Source organism: Fusarium poae, assembly GCF_019609905.1.
Source record: "Fusarium poae strain DAOMC 252244 chromosome Unknown contig_1, whole genome shotgun sequence".
Lineage (NCBI taxonomy): Eukaryota > Fungi > Ascomycota > Sordariomycetes > Hypocreales > Nectriaceae > Fusarium > Fusarium poae.
The window spans coordinates 614,006-630,135 of NW_025408659.1; the positions used below are offsets into that span (position 1 = coordinate 614,006).

The window sequence follows — 16,130 nt, forward strand, 5'->3', positions numbered from 1 at the left end:
GACCCAACTGCCAAGAGTAAATGGGCTTCTGGGAAGGATCTTATCGATATCCTCCAGATAATTGATAAACATCTCATTCGTCCGCTGATGAGTCGCCTGACGAAATGTGAGGCCAAGGTCAATCACCCAGTCAGTAAAATCGTCCTTGAATTTCAGGTCGTTGAACACCGCGCGCCGGCTTCCGAGGTATGGCGTAAGGCTTGCTGTCCTCTTGGCTATGCTGAAAGGATCGGCTCCTATGGCTTTGTAACCGAATTCTTCCAGTCTGTGCTGCTGTTTAAGGTGATAATTGATGCTGGTCGTGCTCTCACTGGCAAAAAGCGCAGCATCGTGATGGCCGCTACTATGGCAATACTTGCAGAGCCAGAACTTATTGTTCCCATCTGTGGTAAGCTGTGCGCCGTGCCTGTAGATTGCTGAAGGCTGGGGTTTGGAGTTGATGGCGCGCTTGTGGGGCTGGCGGTATCGAATAGATGGTACTGGCTTCCTGTTGTAGCGGATTTTGTCCCAGTCGATAGGGAAAGGGCACTGAGAGGCGTCCGGCGCACCTCTTTCGTCAGAAAGCCTTGAAGGGGAGGGCTTATCGTTAGGCACATGGGTTTGAGTTGAGGCGGAGCTAGGAGTGCTCGGCTGGGCGGGGCCGAGCGACTCAGAAGGGGTCCTAGGAGGAGTGGTTTTTTCGAGCCTTCCATGAGGCTTAAAGAATGGGCGCGAAGACATATTTGGTTTGTTCTTCAAGTTATTGGACCAAATCGGCAGCCTTGGCTCTGTGGAAAGGTTGGAGGAGAAAGAAAAGGAGATCCTCACCCATTTCATTTAAAGACTGGGGTGCGCTGTCTTCCTAGCCTGCCCTATTAAGGTTAGACTTTGTTGGCCACTTTCCCAATCCGGTAACTTAGTCGAGTAACTTCAAGTTAACTCGAGTAAGCCAAAAAGGCTTGCTTGTGGTTGGTCGGAGGGGGTCTTACTTGTGGTTGGTTGTTACGTAATCAACCAACCACAACCAAGCAAATCAAATAACTTGGTTATTGGACACACTGCAAGGGCTAGACAAAACCGAGAAAGAGGCAAGGATGAAGGAGAAATTCAACGAAGGGCTTCAACCAGTCAACAATGTCAAAGACTTTGTATCAATAGCTATGAAGAGCGAGCCAACCGCTGCTATCGCCTGGCTAGGTATCACGACATTGATAGATGTGAGAAATACTATCCTTATTGTATTTGCCCTTGCTAATAGTTTATAGCTCGTTGCAAACCCACTCACTGAACCAGGCATCAACCGCGACGGAGTCAGATACGTCCTCGAACGAGTTGAATGGTACTGGGAGTTGGCACAACTCTTGCTCGACCCGGGCAAGGTTGATGGTTCCATCATCAGGTTACAAAGTCTCCTTAGGCGCAACGTCATCAAACTCTACAAGAAGCTGCTGCTATATCAAATGCAGAGTGTATGCCTGTACAACAAACACTGGGCTGCCGTCATCGTCAGGGATCTCTTCAAAGGAGACGATTGGCAGAACAAGGTCGACTCGATTAAGAAAGCCGAGGCTTCCTTACGAGACGACGTGAATCAGCACAACTCCGAAGAGCTCAAATCTCGACTTCGGAGGATCGACAACACGCTTGGCCGTTTACGCCTAGACGTTAAGGCAGTAGAATCGGCCGTCCAAGTCCAGACCCAGGTGCTGCGCCAGGTCCATCACGACGAGAACGACCAGAAATGCCTCCAAGATCTACGCATTGTCGACCCCGAAGCCCATAAGGAGAACATCGAGAAGACAAAAGGCGGCCTGCTCAAGGATTCGTACTACTGGATTCTCGACCACGACGACTTTCGGCGATTCCGGAATGATCCAGAGAGCCGATTACTATGGATCAAAGGCGACCCGGGAAAGGGGAAGACGATGCTTCTATGCGGTATCATTAACCACCTCAAGCAGGAGACGTCCCAGGTGTTGTCGTTTTACTTCTGTCAAGCCACACAGAGCGAGCTCAGGAGTGCAGTATCCGTGCTCCGTGGCCTCTTATGGCTTCTCTGTGACAGGCAGTCGCAGCTGACTTCATTCGTCCGATCTAAGTACGACAACCAAGGCAGCAAGCTCTTTGAAGACGGCTATGCATTTGAGTCTCTAAAAAGGATCTTTCTCGACATGCTCAAGGACCCTTGCTTGCGAGAGGCTGTCTTCGTTGTTGATGCTCTAGATGAGTGCTCAGACGATAGCAGGAAAGATCTCATTGATTTCATTCTCGAGGCGTCCCGCCACTCCTCCTCCAAATGGGTCGTGTCTAGTCGCAACTTGCCGTCAATTGAGGTGCAGTTTCAAGACTCCGAGAACATTAGGGTACCGCTTGAGCTGAACAAGGACTCTATATCTCAAGCGGTGATGATGTTTATCGAATACAAGGTTGAACAGCTGGCACGAAAAAAGATATACCACCCAAAAACAAAGGACGATGTGCGCAACAAGCTGCTACTCAAGGCCAACGACACCTTTCTTTGGGTAGCCCTGGTGTGCAAAGAGTTGGCACGTCCCGAGGTCAAAGCCCGGAATACCATTGACAAGCTGGATTCTATACCCGGAGGACTTAGCGAACTCTACCAGCGCATGCTGGAACAAGCTTTCATGTCGGAAGATGGAGATATATGCCGGAAAATCCTTGCTACGGAATGTATCACTTATCGCCCCATTTCATTGGACGAACTGCGAACTCTTGTGGCAGACACCAAGGACTTCAGTGACAAGGAGTTGAAAGAGGTTATTGGAGAGTGTGGCTCATTTCTGACTCTTCAAGAGGACATTGTCTATTTCGTGCATCAATCGGCCCAGGATTTCCTTACCGACAGTGCCAAGAGCGATATCTTCCCTTCCGGTATCCAAGATCAACACTACCTCATATTCCGGCGATCGTTGGACGCTTTGATGACACTCACTCGCAATATTTACAATCTGGAATTCTCAGGAGACCTTTGCACCGAGATTTCGTGCCCGAAGCCTGACCCGTTATCTCATCTTCGCTATTCCTGCCTGCACTGGGTGGACCACCTTGAAGTAATCAAAGGAAATAGGAATCAATCAGACGATGAGGCCATTTCCAGGTTCATAGGCAAGAGGTTCCTGTATTGGCTGGAGGCTCTCAGCCTACAAGGCCAAATGCCGCAAGGAGTAAAAGCAGTACAGACGCTGAAGGAGATCATAGTAAGTCCACTGAATAATACATATAGAGATAGTTTTGACACTTCGACAGACCAATACAGCAGCTCCAGGCCTAGACAGTCTGGTGGAAGATGCGCGACGATATGTGCTTTCTCATGGAGGCGTGATTGCGATTGCTCCGTTACAAGCTTACGCATCAGCACTCGTTTTCAGCCCTGAGTACAGCCGAATTAGAGAACTGTTCAAGAAGGAGGAGCCGGATTGGATGGTATTGAAGCCAAGAATGGGGGCAGATTGGAACGCTTGCCTGCAGACGCTCGAGGGCCATGGCGACCGGGTGACGTCGGTGGTGTTCTCGGCAGATGGCCAGCGTCTTGCATCTGGCTCAGATGATAAGACAGTCAAGATCTGGGACGCGGCCACGGGCGTATGCGAGCAGACGCTTAACGTTGGGAGAGTATTATATCACCTTTCATTTGATCCAACGTCAAATGCTCTCCTCTCTACCGATATTGGACTTCTAAATCTGGATCGCCCGGCTCTGCCGCCTGTCATAAATGATCGGTCGACTGAGATAACGTTACCGCGTGTTAGCCATTCTGGATGGGGTATAAGCGCGGATGGCGAATGGATTGTTGAAGATGGAAAGAAGATGCTTTGGCTGCCTCCGGACTATCGAGGGGGCATGCCTGCTATTGGTAGATCAACGGTCGCTATCGGCTATCATTCAGGTCGTGTGTTAGTGTTGAAATTCTGTTAGAGCAGAGGCAGGCATCATTGGAGTCTTGAATCCAGTGGGTAAATCCGACTTCGGGTTTAAAGCTTAGGGTTAGGGTTAGCTAGCTACTACATCATTATCGAACTTCCCATTTTCACTGAAAGTGGAATCTTTACAATACTATTGGCTAATAACCCCTGTTCTTACCCCGATTCCCACTTTCACCTGAAAGAGGACTGTGAATAACAGACCCCCAGCAAAATGCAACCTAAAGTGGTGATCTCGCCTTTTCATTGGTTGACTTTGCTTTTTCTTCTCATCCAAGAGTTTCAACTTGAAGCTATACTAACGTCTTATCTACATCATTATTCCAGCTCCAAATTCAAGTGAAAAAGGACGTTTACGCGTCTTGATTGGGCCATCACCCCTGTTTTCCTCTTTCACTTGAAAGTGGGTACTTGACGAAACTGCCGCGACTCCACTTTCAGCGATAGCAGGGGCGCTTTATCATCTCATTGGTGCTCTGGTCATAACCCTGGATGGTTCTTATCGTGTTTGAGGTGGTAGCTCAAAGCTTTGCAACGTATGTAATATATGTAATATAAGTTAATTAAAGTTTGATTACGGAATTCCACGCGAACAGCGCGTCTTTGACGCGCGCTTTTAGGACAGGTCTAAACTTTATAGAGAGAATAGCCCTCAGTGTTCTTCAAAGGCAACTTACAGTGAATGAAGACTAACTTCTAAGAGAGATAAGAAGAAAAAGGAGAGAAAGTTACAATAAACATATATATGTAAGAATATAATAGATATGGATTCAGGCTCCCCATTTTATTCATTGTTCCTAGATCAATAAAAATACATCATCTTATAGTAATAGTACTACCTACTATGGGTCTTGATAGCTTCCATTACAACGCCGATCACCAGGTCATAGTCTGCCGCCTCTGCGGAACATGCCTGGTTCCGAAACAAACAAGCTGGAGGAGTCACTTGCGGGCCGAGCCGCACCGGATGAAAGGTGACGAACTGCGACTGACGATCGAGCGGTTTTTGAGCTACGAACTGCGCCCAGTTGAGGCATTGCGGCAGTGGAGGGCCGATAGAAAAAGGCCATGCCGGCCTATAGAGGGTCTTACCATGTACGAAGGCTACATCTGCACCTGCACGGAAGTCCAATGTGACTATTGCACGCGGCGGGCTAGGAAGATGTACGATCACATGCCGGTTCACGGGAGGAAGGCCTCGGAGCATACGAACGCTATGCCTCTCTGGAGGGCATGCAAGCTCCAGACATACTTCACGGCTAAGGGCCTTATCGACTATTTTCTGGTCGAAGAAGACCCATCTCTGCCACTAACGGGAGGAGCGCTGGCAGGGTCGGGCCTGTCCATCATGGCGTCCACGTCACAGGAGGAGGGAAAGCTGTTTGAAGACCTAAAGGCTGACATTATCCAGGCCTCGCGCGACCTAGATAAGGAGGCCGAGATTGTGCAAGACGTCGAGGCGTCACGGGCTGATCGGGTACCCTGGCTTGTCCATACCGGGTTCCCTACGCACCTGCAGGGTCTCCGCGATACCGAGATCATGTCGTCGTATGCATTACCACGAAGCGGGGACGATGATGACGACGACGGCGGCGGCGGTGGCGGCGATGGTGATGATGATGACGATGACGATGACGATGACGATGATGGAGAAGAAGAAGGCGGCGCAGTTGACACGGATATAGATCTCAGGCGTATTCTTGCCGCAGCCGAGAGTACACTCAGAGATGCATATAAGCTATGCAGCGACAAATCACCCGATCGTAAGATGACGCAGCAGCGTGCGAAGAGACTAAGCAATTTCCGCAGCGACGATAGCCATATGAGCAGTGCAAAAGCCAGCAAATTCCGCAGCTTTAAGAACGAGTCATCCCTTACCTCCTATTTCCGGATCACAAAGCAGCTGTTGGCATACTATTACCGGGTGGTATATCGTGTGGATGGCCATTTCACAAGAGAGGGTGAAAGCCATGCAGTGCCGCAGGACATAATCGAAACAACCCCTCTGCAACGACAAGCCATGGAGGATGTCATCGGTGCGTTGCGGAGGCGAGAAAAGGCGGCAAAGGGGAGGGGGGCGCCAAGTTGCGATAAGAAGGAAGGTATAGCTACCAGGGACTATGATGAGTGTGACGCCGAGCTGAAGCACACCATCCGCAAATTTTACATCTCGCTCATCTGCCAGACTGTCGGAAGCAGGCCATTCCGGTCTGCCATCTTGAGCTTCTGTGCTATGCTCAGCCGGACGAAGGCTCTGACGCGCCGGGTGGATAACGAGCAGCACAAGCGGTGCACATGGCGCGAACCAGGGAACTTCAACAGCAATCTATCGGCACTCACCTGGACTGCCCAGCTCATCCTGTTCGACTTCGTGTGCTTCCAGAAGCAGGACGACAAAGACGGAATCCCCGATCTGCTGGATCAAATGTGCAAGAAGTACTTTCAGCAGATGGCGGAGACACCTTTCGGGCATGTACTGCAATGGAGGCTATATCTCTTTGCGGCCTCCCGCACCAGTCTTACCAAGCACCAAGCCCGCTGGTCCCTTGATGGGGAAACGGTCGACTATATGGGGACGAAGCTACACATGGAACAAGTGACACAGCTGGTCGAGTCTGAGTTCCGCCAGGCGCACTCGCTTCTGTATGATGAGCTCTTGTTTGGAATGAGGGACGTTGCTCCGATCGAGGCGTGGAGGCTGCACGACGATCTAGATGTAGACGACTACGGCGCTTCGTGGTTGACAGACGGGAGGAATCGAGAGATACTGGCGGGGACGCATGACGCCCTGCTCCGACAGATCGAAGAGAGGGCGGATCTACGGCAGGTATTCGTGCGGCTGGATCCAGACGGTGGGGTTCGCCTCTGCCCCAAGGCGATAGCTATCTATGAGGCGCATGTTCAGGAGTTCCTCAAGAGGATGCTGGCACCCATCTCGGTTCCTTCGGGCCCTCCATTACGCTCCCCAGAACTACTCTCCATCACGTACATCAACACGGGTGCCCGCCGCCGATCGGTATTTCTGTGGGAGAAGATGGTCATGATATATGTGCGATACAGTAAAAGCCAGGAACAGACCGGGGAGGAGAAGGATAACATCAGGTTCCTACCCCCGGCCGTCGGAAACCTCCTCTTGACATATCTCGCGTTCGTGCTGCCGTTGCGTCAGGCCTTTCTGCGTCAGAGCAAGCCGGGGGCTCTACTTTCGCCATACCTATCAGCCGCGGAAATGACGAAACAGATGTTCTTCCTGTAGCTGTTGGGCATCAGCTAGTAACGTTGATGGTGAAGGAATTGGTGGAGAGGTCTCAACGACTTTGTCTTCTAAAGGGTCGGCCATTACGGGAGGTGTGAATGCGTCAAACAGATCGATGAAAATTTGGACCTGTACGGGAAATTACCCCAGGATATCCTCTATAACTACTGGGGGCCCGAAAATAAGTTAGGAAATACTAAAGTCTGTGTGGCCCTGCTAACCCTCACAAAAGACAGTACCTCCTAACAGGGTGGATCCAGATGTCCAAAACTGGATAACTACCTTGTCCCACTAAAAGTCCACCGCTGCAAAAATCCACTACACCTACATCAACCAGGGTCGCCGATGTAGGGTAGTTGATCACGTCGAGGGTTCAGGTTGATTGATGTAAGTGTATGAGTAATACACCAATCGATCGACCGGTGGGTTTCGATGTAGTTGATCGGAACCTTGCGAGTCTTAATAGTTCCTAGGGTCAACTGGTCTGTACTTGTAGCATAGCATCATCGACCTAAGGGCTTCGATCCACATAGCAGACTAAGATGAGTGCTCCACCCCGCTCTGTGAATAAAACGTGTGGTGAGACGCCAGTCCCTGGTGGCTACATCTTTTCCTCTATCACCTGTATTCAATCTATCTTTTTGTGTGTGAGAGTAAGATGAGCCAAGATCTGGATGGCCTATCCTCAAATTTCAGGAACATCGTGGAGCGAGATGAGCCAGACGAGAGCACTTTGTTGAATGATGCGACTGCAAGTTTCGAGATAGAAACAGATACTGAGCGCGAGGGAGAATGGCCTCAACCCTCCATCTTTGTCACCCTGCATCGGTATTGATCCTTGACATTGACCTAATGCAACGTGCTGACGGGATGCTTGTTGTAGGATAAGGAAATTGGTACTGGCAAGCATAGGTGCATCCCTGCGCTCTGTCCTCCAATATATCTCCTCTAACCTTATTTGCTAGACGACCCCTATTCCCTGGAACAGCTGAAGAGTCCGCGAGTCAATCATCTCATTGTACGTCCATTGGTAGATCGCCTGTACGACGAGAACAACTACTCCATTGGTGCGCCATACCCTTTTCGAAGACCAAGGATGGGAGCAACTCAATTCAATTCAACATAAGTCAACCCACATCAATATTTTGTCGAGAAGCCAATATAATATGTGTATTTTATCTCGCCCCTGGCCTAATCTCCATATCATATTGGCTCCTCGACAAAATGTTGATGTGGGTTGACTTGTGTTGAATTGAATTGAGTTGCTCCCATCCTTGTTGAAGACGATCGCTGGGACGTATCGCACTGTATGCTGACAACAATCAGTCTATTGTCTCCTCGCAAACCGAGTACAGTTCCTACGCGAACAGTCCAGTGTCATCGGCCAGAGCACCAGCATAGCCCGCGCAACATTATGCGAGCTGTTGGCCATCAAGATCCTGCGCAACTTTCACGACGATAATCCATGTCTAGACGGTCTCCTCTTACTTTCCAAGATCCTGGTTCAAGGGTTTGACCCCTTCCATGGTGCTCCGCCTGAAGTCGAACAGTACGGGCGCTATCCGCAATGGCCGATTCAGAAGCGTGGCGGCCATGAGAGGAAGCTGACTGCGCTCGAACTCGCCATCATATCCGAGAGCAAGACCTTTGCCAGTTCTTCAGGGTGTAGACGTGTTATAGATGCAGTGTACCGTGGAAAAATCGTCTACACGCCTCTCTCGTTCGTTGATATTCTCCCCAACCATTATGAGTATCTTCCAGTGTCTCTGTACGAACCGCGCAAGGCGCCGCTGCTTGACCATCATCGTCTCGCCGTTCCGCGCACCCGGTACATAATCGAGCTAGTGCACTACATCATACTCACTTTTCTCTATGTTTGCACGATGCGGTATCGGGATCCCGAAAACCTGACTGGCAATGAGGTAGTCTTCATTCTATACTCTGCCGGCTGGGTTCTTCACGAACTCGCTGCCATCATTGAACACGGATGGATGATACATTCGCAGACTTTATGGTCATTCTTAGACCTTTCATACACTGTCATCTTCATGGCTTACATCACAGTTCGGGCCTATGAGCTGGATGTAAGCAGCGTGCAGAATGGCTTGGCACATAATATACTGTGTCTCGCAGCCCCAATCCTTCTGGCCAGACTGGCCTTCAACATTCTACCAGACCATATTGTCTTTATTTCGCTCCACGCCATGATGAAGGAGTTTTTGATCCTCACATTTCTCGCCATATGGTGTTTCACTGGGTTCCTGTTGGCACTGCAGTGGCTTTCTCCAGGAGATGGCTCGATTCCAAACGACTTCACCATCATCAAATGGCTGCTGTGGATCTGGTTCGGACTGGATGGAACAGGAATTGAGGAATCTGTTCAGTTTCACGTCATTTTAGGACCGGCACTGACAATTACCTTTGCCTTTCTCGGCAATACTTTATTTCTCACGATTCTTGTCTCGCTCCTCACCAACCGTTTCAGTACCATAGTCACATCTGAGGATGTTGAGATCCAGTTTCGAAAAACCGTCCTCACATTTGAGGGCGTGAAAAGCGACGCTATATTTACGTACCCGCCACCGTTCAATCTCTTTGCTCTGCTGATACTGCTTCCTATCAAACAATTCCTGTCGCCACTCGAGTTCTACTCGATTCACGTCTTTCTCGTACGACTTGTCAATGCGCCTCTATTGTTTTGCGTCGGTTTCTATGAACGCCGACGCCTATGGACCTTTGGACCTGATGCAGCCAAAGTGTCGAGAATGTGGAAGTTCACAGGCTTCTCACCGCACGGCGACATACAGGCTGTATTTGAAGTCGAAGCCCCGGCCGAAGTTCTGCGAGAGGCTAATGAATTGGATGGGTTGAGCGAAATGGGTTTTTCTGATGGTGATGCCGTGTCAAGGCTCTCTCGAGAAAGGGAAATTAGAGCACCGGTTGTATTTAACCTAAGTAATGCAGGGACATAGTCTCCAGGTCAAGCTCCCGTAGTTTGATCCCTCTACATAGATGCCGCATTGCAGGGTTCAAATCCACGACACTCCACGACACATTTGTGAATATGGCGTGGATATGGGCGGCCAATACATGGGCACCTAGGTACCCAAATAAAATAGCGCACCAGGTGGGAGCCAATAGGTTCACGGGTACCCGTGATTCTATTCATTTCACGGGTCCCGTAAAAATAACTAAGCACAGTGCGCCTAGTCCTGATTTCAACCTACGAGTCGATGAAAACACACTGTCTTGCTTTTTAACGCCGTCGCGTCAGGACGCGAAGAACGACATTCAGCGGTGATCCTCAAACAATGGGAACGATCTTATTGAGGCTCAGGTACTTGAAGAAGTAGGGAGCGACCTCATGAGAAATGGAAGGAGGGGCGTCAAAGAGATCTGGAAAAGGATAGAGGAAGACAGCGAGACTCAGCAGGCTCGTCATTCTGCCGAAGGGCACAGTGAGGGATGTATTGTAGTACAATTGTAACATGCATTCGGCTTTAATTGTCTAATTCCACTTGTTGTGGCGTGCAGGAAGGGGGTAGACGCACTGTGCTTAGTCATTTTTACGGGACCCGTGAACCTATTGGCTCCCTACACCGGACAGTTGCTTACATAATTTACACTTACACTACTGGCGTCGTCTAGGCGCACAGGACCTGTGTGCTCGGGGCACAGCCCCCCCTGACTAAGCATTCATCATTTATGGGCGGCCAATACATGGGCACCCAGGTGCGCCGCCTGAGGCGTGGCACCAATACATAGCCTACAACAGGACGGTTAGGGCTACTTTGGAGAGCTGTTGCTGGACAGATAGGCGGGGGATGAGCTCAAAGATACAGCTGTAGCCTAACTGTGGGTTAACGGGTGATTAAAGTCTTGAACACATTATTTTGCGGTGAACACGATTCTATAGGTCCACGGAGCGTTGCAGAGTCGACAGCATGAAAACTGATCCAAAGGCCGCCCTGTGAGGAGTAAGAGCACAGCACACATGTCAATTCAGCGCGCAAAACGACTTGATTATTAGATAGGAAGTGACTATATTCTTTGGTCCAGATACGTTTAATTCCAATGCAATATCATCTCCAGGTATCAATGACGGTGTTGTAGTTGAGTCGATGAAGCAAATGTCTTAACACAATCTCAGGTGTTAGTGCTGTTGTACCTGCCGTACGAGTCATGAAGGCCGGCTGAGGCTTTAGTGCTTTGTCAAAGTGTGGGGAATTTTGAGCCAATAATATTGCGTGCCCTAGGGGGGATGCCCAAGGTTATTTGGGCACCTAGGTGCCCATGTATTGGCCGCCCATAAATGATGAATGCTTAGTCAGGGGGGGCTGTGCCCCGAGCACACAGGTCCTGTGCGCCTAGGCGACGCCTTACACTACTGTGGGTCGAAAAGTGTAGTTGGTGTAGTTGATCGGAACCTTGATTAAGAGGCAATTGAACTTGGGGTTAGCTAGCGCCGACATGGAGTTAGCGCAACGCAGAATAAAAGGAGACGTCAATCGGCTGTTGTTATGATGCGCAGTCATGCCGGGTGCACTTGTGTGTAAAAATTAAATTGTTAATTATTGTTCTTCTATTCAAGAATCATCAAGTTCTTTCATACTTGAGTTATCCTTGAGTTCTCGAACCTTCTATGTATTATTAAACTTTGATCATGATGTGAGGGGTAACCTTGGTACTTCCAACAGCCTCTGGCTCGGTTGGTGACTCAAGACCTATGAATTTCCCACTAGAGATTGTTTGGCAAGTACTGAGAACTTGCAACCAGTTCCTCGGCTACATGTGCGTCGTGTTCGTCCGACAGATGCACGTGGCGGAGGCTTGTTCCGATCACACGCAAATACAACTTTCACTCGGCCGTTTGGAGTTTTGAAAGATTTTCCCGTCGCGAATGCATAGCCTCTAGGCTTCGCCCAAGAGTTTATGGTTAGAAGAAGAGCCTCCCGAGAGTCGTATGTGCCCTCTGACGGGAGCACATCATTAGGGAATGCTGCTTGAGCCATGGAGGCAGCCCCTGATCTCTGCCGTTGTGTTGTTGCCTCGGTTGAATGCTGACATGATTTGCGCGTCCGGGCGCCTCTGTAGCGGGCGCCGGGTACCCGTGAAAATTTTGGAGCCACGGGTACCCGTGTCCCTATGGGGCCCCTATCCATGCCATCGTGGAGTGCCGTGGATTTGAACCCTGGTCACTAGTCCTTCGATGTAAAAAAAGGGCTGTAAAATTGGTCGACTCTTGTGGGCTAGGTAGTGTTCTTGACTCGAGAAACTTGCTACGTCGGGAGTACATCTCAAAGATAACCATGGTCCCTACACCAAATCCGAGGTCCTTATTTCTATCCAGCTTTGGAGCTCGATTCGGGAGCGATATCAAGAAAAAAAAAGAAAAAAAAAAGCGGGTGTTATCCGTCCGTACTTTGACGATTGATGCTATACAAGCATTCTCCTTGCAACTGATAAGCCCCTCGCCAGAACTTGGAGACTTCTTTACTTCATGGAAAACACTTGTTTCGAATATGTCCTCGGGTAAAAGGGTTCGTACGCATGTGTAGCCAGGAATTGGAGACGAGGGACTGGGAACTCTAGATCAACGTCAAGTATTCATAATTCATCGAAGCGAACGGAATAGCCCCTGAGCCTACAGAGATACAGTATTACAAGACTGTAGAATATATTCTATAACCAAAGCCATAAACAACAATAATTACTTCTATTTGTCGACCTCCTTTTCTTTCTTGGGGCTCAATCGCTTGATCTCTTCTGCCATTCGTTGTATTTCATTCTCCAGAAAATCATTTCGTTCCGCCAGCTCCTGAATCCACCGATCTCGATCTTCTTCATCTTTTAGTCTCTGAACTTCATCATACAAATAACTGAAATATATCTTGGCCGTCTTCTTGGCCTCAGTACCCGGATCTGTCGTGTCTCAAGAAGTCTTAGTGGCAGCACGAAGAGTTGGCGACAGGGGATGTTACAAACTTTTGGGATTATGGATACTCTCTGGCATATTGATAGATTTGTTAGCTTGCAAAGGATCCTGGCTATGTCCAGGGTCTGGGACAGGTTCTGAACTGTATGGGTACGATATTGTATACTTTTTGTATTTACTCTTCTGCGTCGCTTCGTTTTTATGTCTCCTCAGATAGAAATGAACCCACATGACTTAATGCGTGCCATCTGGAACTCCACTGCCCTATGGTCTACAAGTGCCGCTCTTCCCTGTGTGCCAGGCGGTCTAGGTCTCCCTAGCGCCAGGAGCTGAATCGCAAGGTGCCAGTCAGGCTGAAGATCAAACTTTGTCATGTCAATAAACCCCCACTATTCTCCACATGTCGGATCTTGGCCGAGTGATTAGAGCTTTTTATACCCGTGAGGGCGGTCTAATGAGTCATCTTTTAGGCAGCTTTTTGCTATACTCATTGGTCAGGCATTGTGGTATAATATTTGCAGTTGAGACTTGTGGCTGAGAGCTTATATCACCGCATTGAACCTAGTGTCCATGTCGGCCCGTCGTCAATGCCCCTATTGACCGGATTGTTCATCTGGCCGAGGTTTATAAAGACTTTGTTTTAATTGAGGCGCTTGCGAGAACTTGCCATAGGTATCTTTTGTCATTCTTGATCACCCCGTCCCAGTGTTTTGAGTCCCACTTTGCCTTTACTAACTACGCAGTACAGATTCTGTGCCATCTTGGCACTGACTCGGAGCTGTTGAGTCGCTAGGTCTTTTGAATCAGTTCTAATCTGTCATGAAAATCATTGTGGCATGATGTGTGGGCACGGCTGCAAAAGAAATCTCCAGATAGTGCAATTGTTCATCTCGTTGTTGATAAGACTTTCTGGTGTAATTAGGATCACCTAGTGATCCGTGCACTCGTGCAACCCCTGATTCCACTACTACACTGAGCCCAGATGTGTCGTGAATTTGAACCCTGACACTTTGGGGTTAGATTGCGAGCTGCGATGGGGATCGCCTGTTGGTACCACTGCTAAGCCTAGACAAGTTCCCTCGAAAACACCCAGAGCGCCAAAATAACCACCTTTTGGGCATTCAGCTTGAAGGCTTCACTGACAATATGTATAGTATCGTCGTTTAATTTTTCATCTTCTGTCAACTGTGAGTGGATCTTGGTAGCTCGTTCAGCCACTGAATCTCGCGTGCTTTTTCGTTGCCTTTCCTTGTCGTCTGGCGGCGATGGGGCTGTGATGTCGATGCGGTTGACGCCGTCGTCGCCGTCAAGCTCAGGTGATGGCGGCTGGGATGGCGACGCTGATGGTGGTGGTGGTGTTGGCGATACAGTGGTTGTTTGCTGCGTGCCAGGATCGGTTCTCGTGTCCGTGTCCTTTCCCTCGGTGTTGGCACCTAAGGTGGTAATACATTCCTTGGTGCGAAGATTGTTCTGGACTACCGTCACCGAATCTTTAACTGCGTCGGTGATTTCAGCTCCATTCATGGACGAACTGACTCGGTCGCGGCTTCCATATTGCATGTCGTTCACCCGATCGAGTGTTTCCTTCAGAGTTTTCGTACTGTATCGTTCAAGTTTGGACTTAACGTCAGGCCAACTATCCGGGCTTACAAGTTCCTCTAACTTAGTTAATAGTTTCTCCTTGTCCTTCTTATACTTGGAATCAGGTTTTTTTTTAGATGTTCCGGTTTTATGATGCGACATCGTGAAGAGAGGCTAGGGAGGAACTGGTTTCCGAGCGAGAGGCTGTTGGAAGTACCAAGGTTTCCCCTCACATCATGATCTGTTAAAATGGGAAGATTTTAGGTTTCTTAATTCTTTTAAAAGATGCAGTAGGAGAACTACTGTTTATGTACAGGTACCACCTCCGTGGAATGTTCCACCTTGTTTACAATTGCACCAGCAATGGACTATCATATTGAACAAATGGATGTGAAAACAGCCTTCTTGTATGGAAAGATCGATGAAGAAATCTGGGTACAATAACCAGAAGGATTTAACGACAATACTGGACGAGCATACAAGCTAGATAAGGCACTTTACGGTCTTAAACAGTCACCAAGAATTTGGTATCAGACATTATCAGACGACCTTACCAATCTGGGATTCCAACCAGTACATGCAGATGTGGGAATGTTTTTCAAGGGTCCAACCTAAATTGCAGTCTATGTGGACGATCTGCTAATCGTTGGACCAGACATGGAAGAGATCAAGACAGTCAAGAAAGAACTGTCAAACCAGTTCCAAATGACAGACCTTGAACCATGTTACCACTACCTTCTACCACATTCCGTAACCACCTACTTAAGATACACTCAGTTGAAGCCGCTGGCTCGGAGCCAAATTCGACCAAGAAAGTGCGTACCAGCCTCATCAAAGAGGCGTTCAACAAAGCTGGCGAGATTGAGGTTGCTAAGCTTCAAGAAAGAGAGGAGCAAATTCTTCGGAACGTACTTAATCCAAAGGCTGCAATGGAAGCCTTAGTCCAGCTGGTTACTGTCCGCAATCTCCCATGCAATTGCAATACTTGGCCAGAGTTGCACGCTCTGCTTATGGCGGCAAATTATACTGCAGAAGAGCTTATCAACACCTCCCACGACCATGTCCAAAAACTCTGCTCGAACTCATATGCGATCCACAAAGATATTCTCCGAAAAAAGCTGCAATCCTCACCTGCCAAGCTTCACCTCTCCGCTGACGTATGGAGCGCACCAAACCACAAAGCTTTCCTAGGAATATGCGTGCAATTTATGCAGGAAGGCACGAAAAATCCCTGCCAGGCACTGCTGGCCTTGCCTGAACTTCCTGGCATAGACGGCCCTGGAAGCCACAGCGGAGCCGAGCAGTGGAAGCTCCTTCAGCCAGTCATTGAGGAGTACGGCATCTCACGCCAGCTGGGATATATTACAGGAGATAATCACGGTTCCAATGACGTGCTATGTCGTCTATTGAGCCACTTCCTTTATGGACGAGGCGTCGC

The 16,130-nt window shown here is 49.0% G+C and overlaps 3 protein-coding genes across 3 annotated transcripts; 1 reads left to right on the plus strand and 2 right to left on the minus strand.

Annotated features, from left to right (window-relative positions):
* Positions 1 to 1,073: 1,073 nt before the first annotated feature.
* On the plus strand, positions 1,074 to 10,148 carry FPOAC1_012988 (uncharacterized protein; the record flags this gene model as incomplete). The annotated part of the gene is made up of 6 exons (XM_044857330.1): positions 1,074 to 1,196; positions 1,245 to 3,197; positions 3,247 to 3,893; positions 5,079 to 7,067; positions 8,142 to 8,194; positions 8,503 to 10,148. 6 exons carry the CDS (start codon positions 1,074 to 1,076, stop codon positions 10,146 to 10,148), a joined length of 6,411 nt encoding a protein of 2,136 aa, XP_044701513.1.
* A 2,744-nt stretch (positions 10,149 to 12,892) lies between these two features.
* On the minus strand, positions 12,893 to 13,189 carry FPOAC1_012989 (uncharacterized protein; the record flags this gene model as incomplete). The annotated part of the gene is made up of 2 exons (XM_044857331.1): positions 12,893 to 13,107; positions 13,162 to 13,189. The coding sequence occupies 2 exons, from the start codon at positions 13,187 to 13,189 to the stop codon at positions 12,893 to 12,895; spliced, it is 243 nt and encodes an 80-aa protein (XP_044701514.1).
* A 987-nt stretch (positions 13,190 to 14,176) lies between these two features.
* FPOAC1_012990 (uncharacterized protein) lies at positions 14,177 to 14,854 on the minus strand (the record flags this gene model as incomplete). The annotated part of the gene is made up of 1 exon (XM_044857332.1): positions 14,177 to 14,854. One exon carries the CDS (start codon positions 14,852 to 14,854, stop codon positions 14,177 to 14,179), a length of 678 nt encoding a protein of 225 aa, XP_044701515.1.
* Positions 14,855 to 16,130: the final 1,276 nt, after the last annotated feature.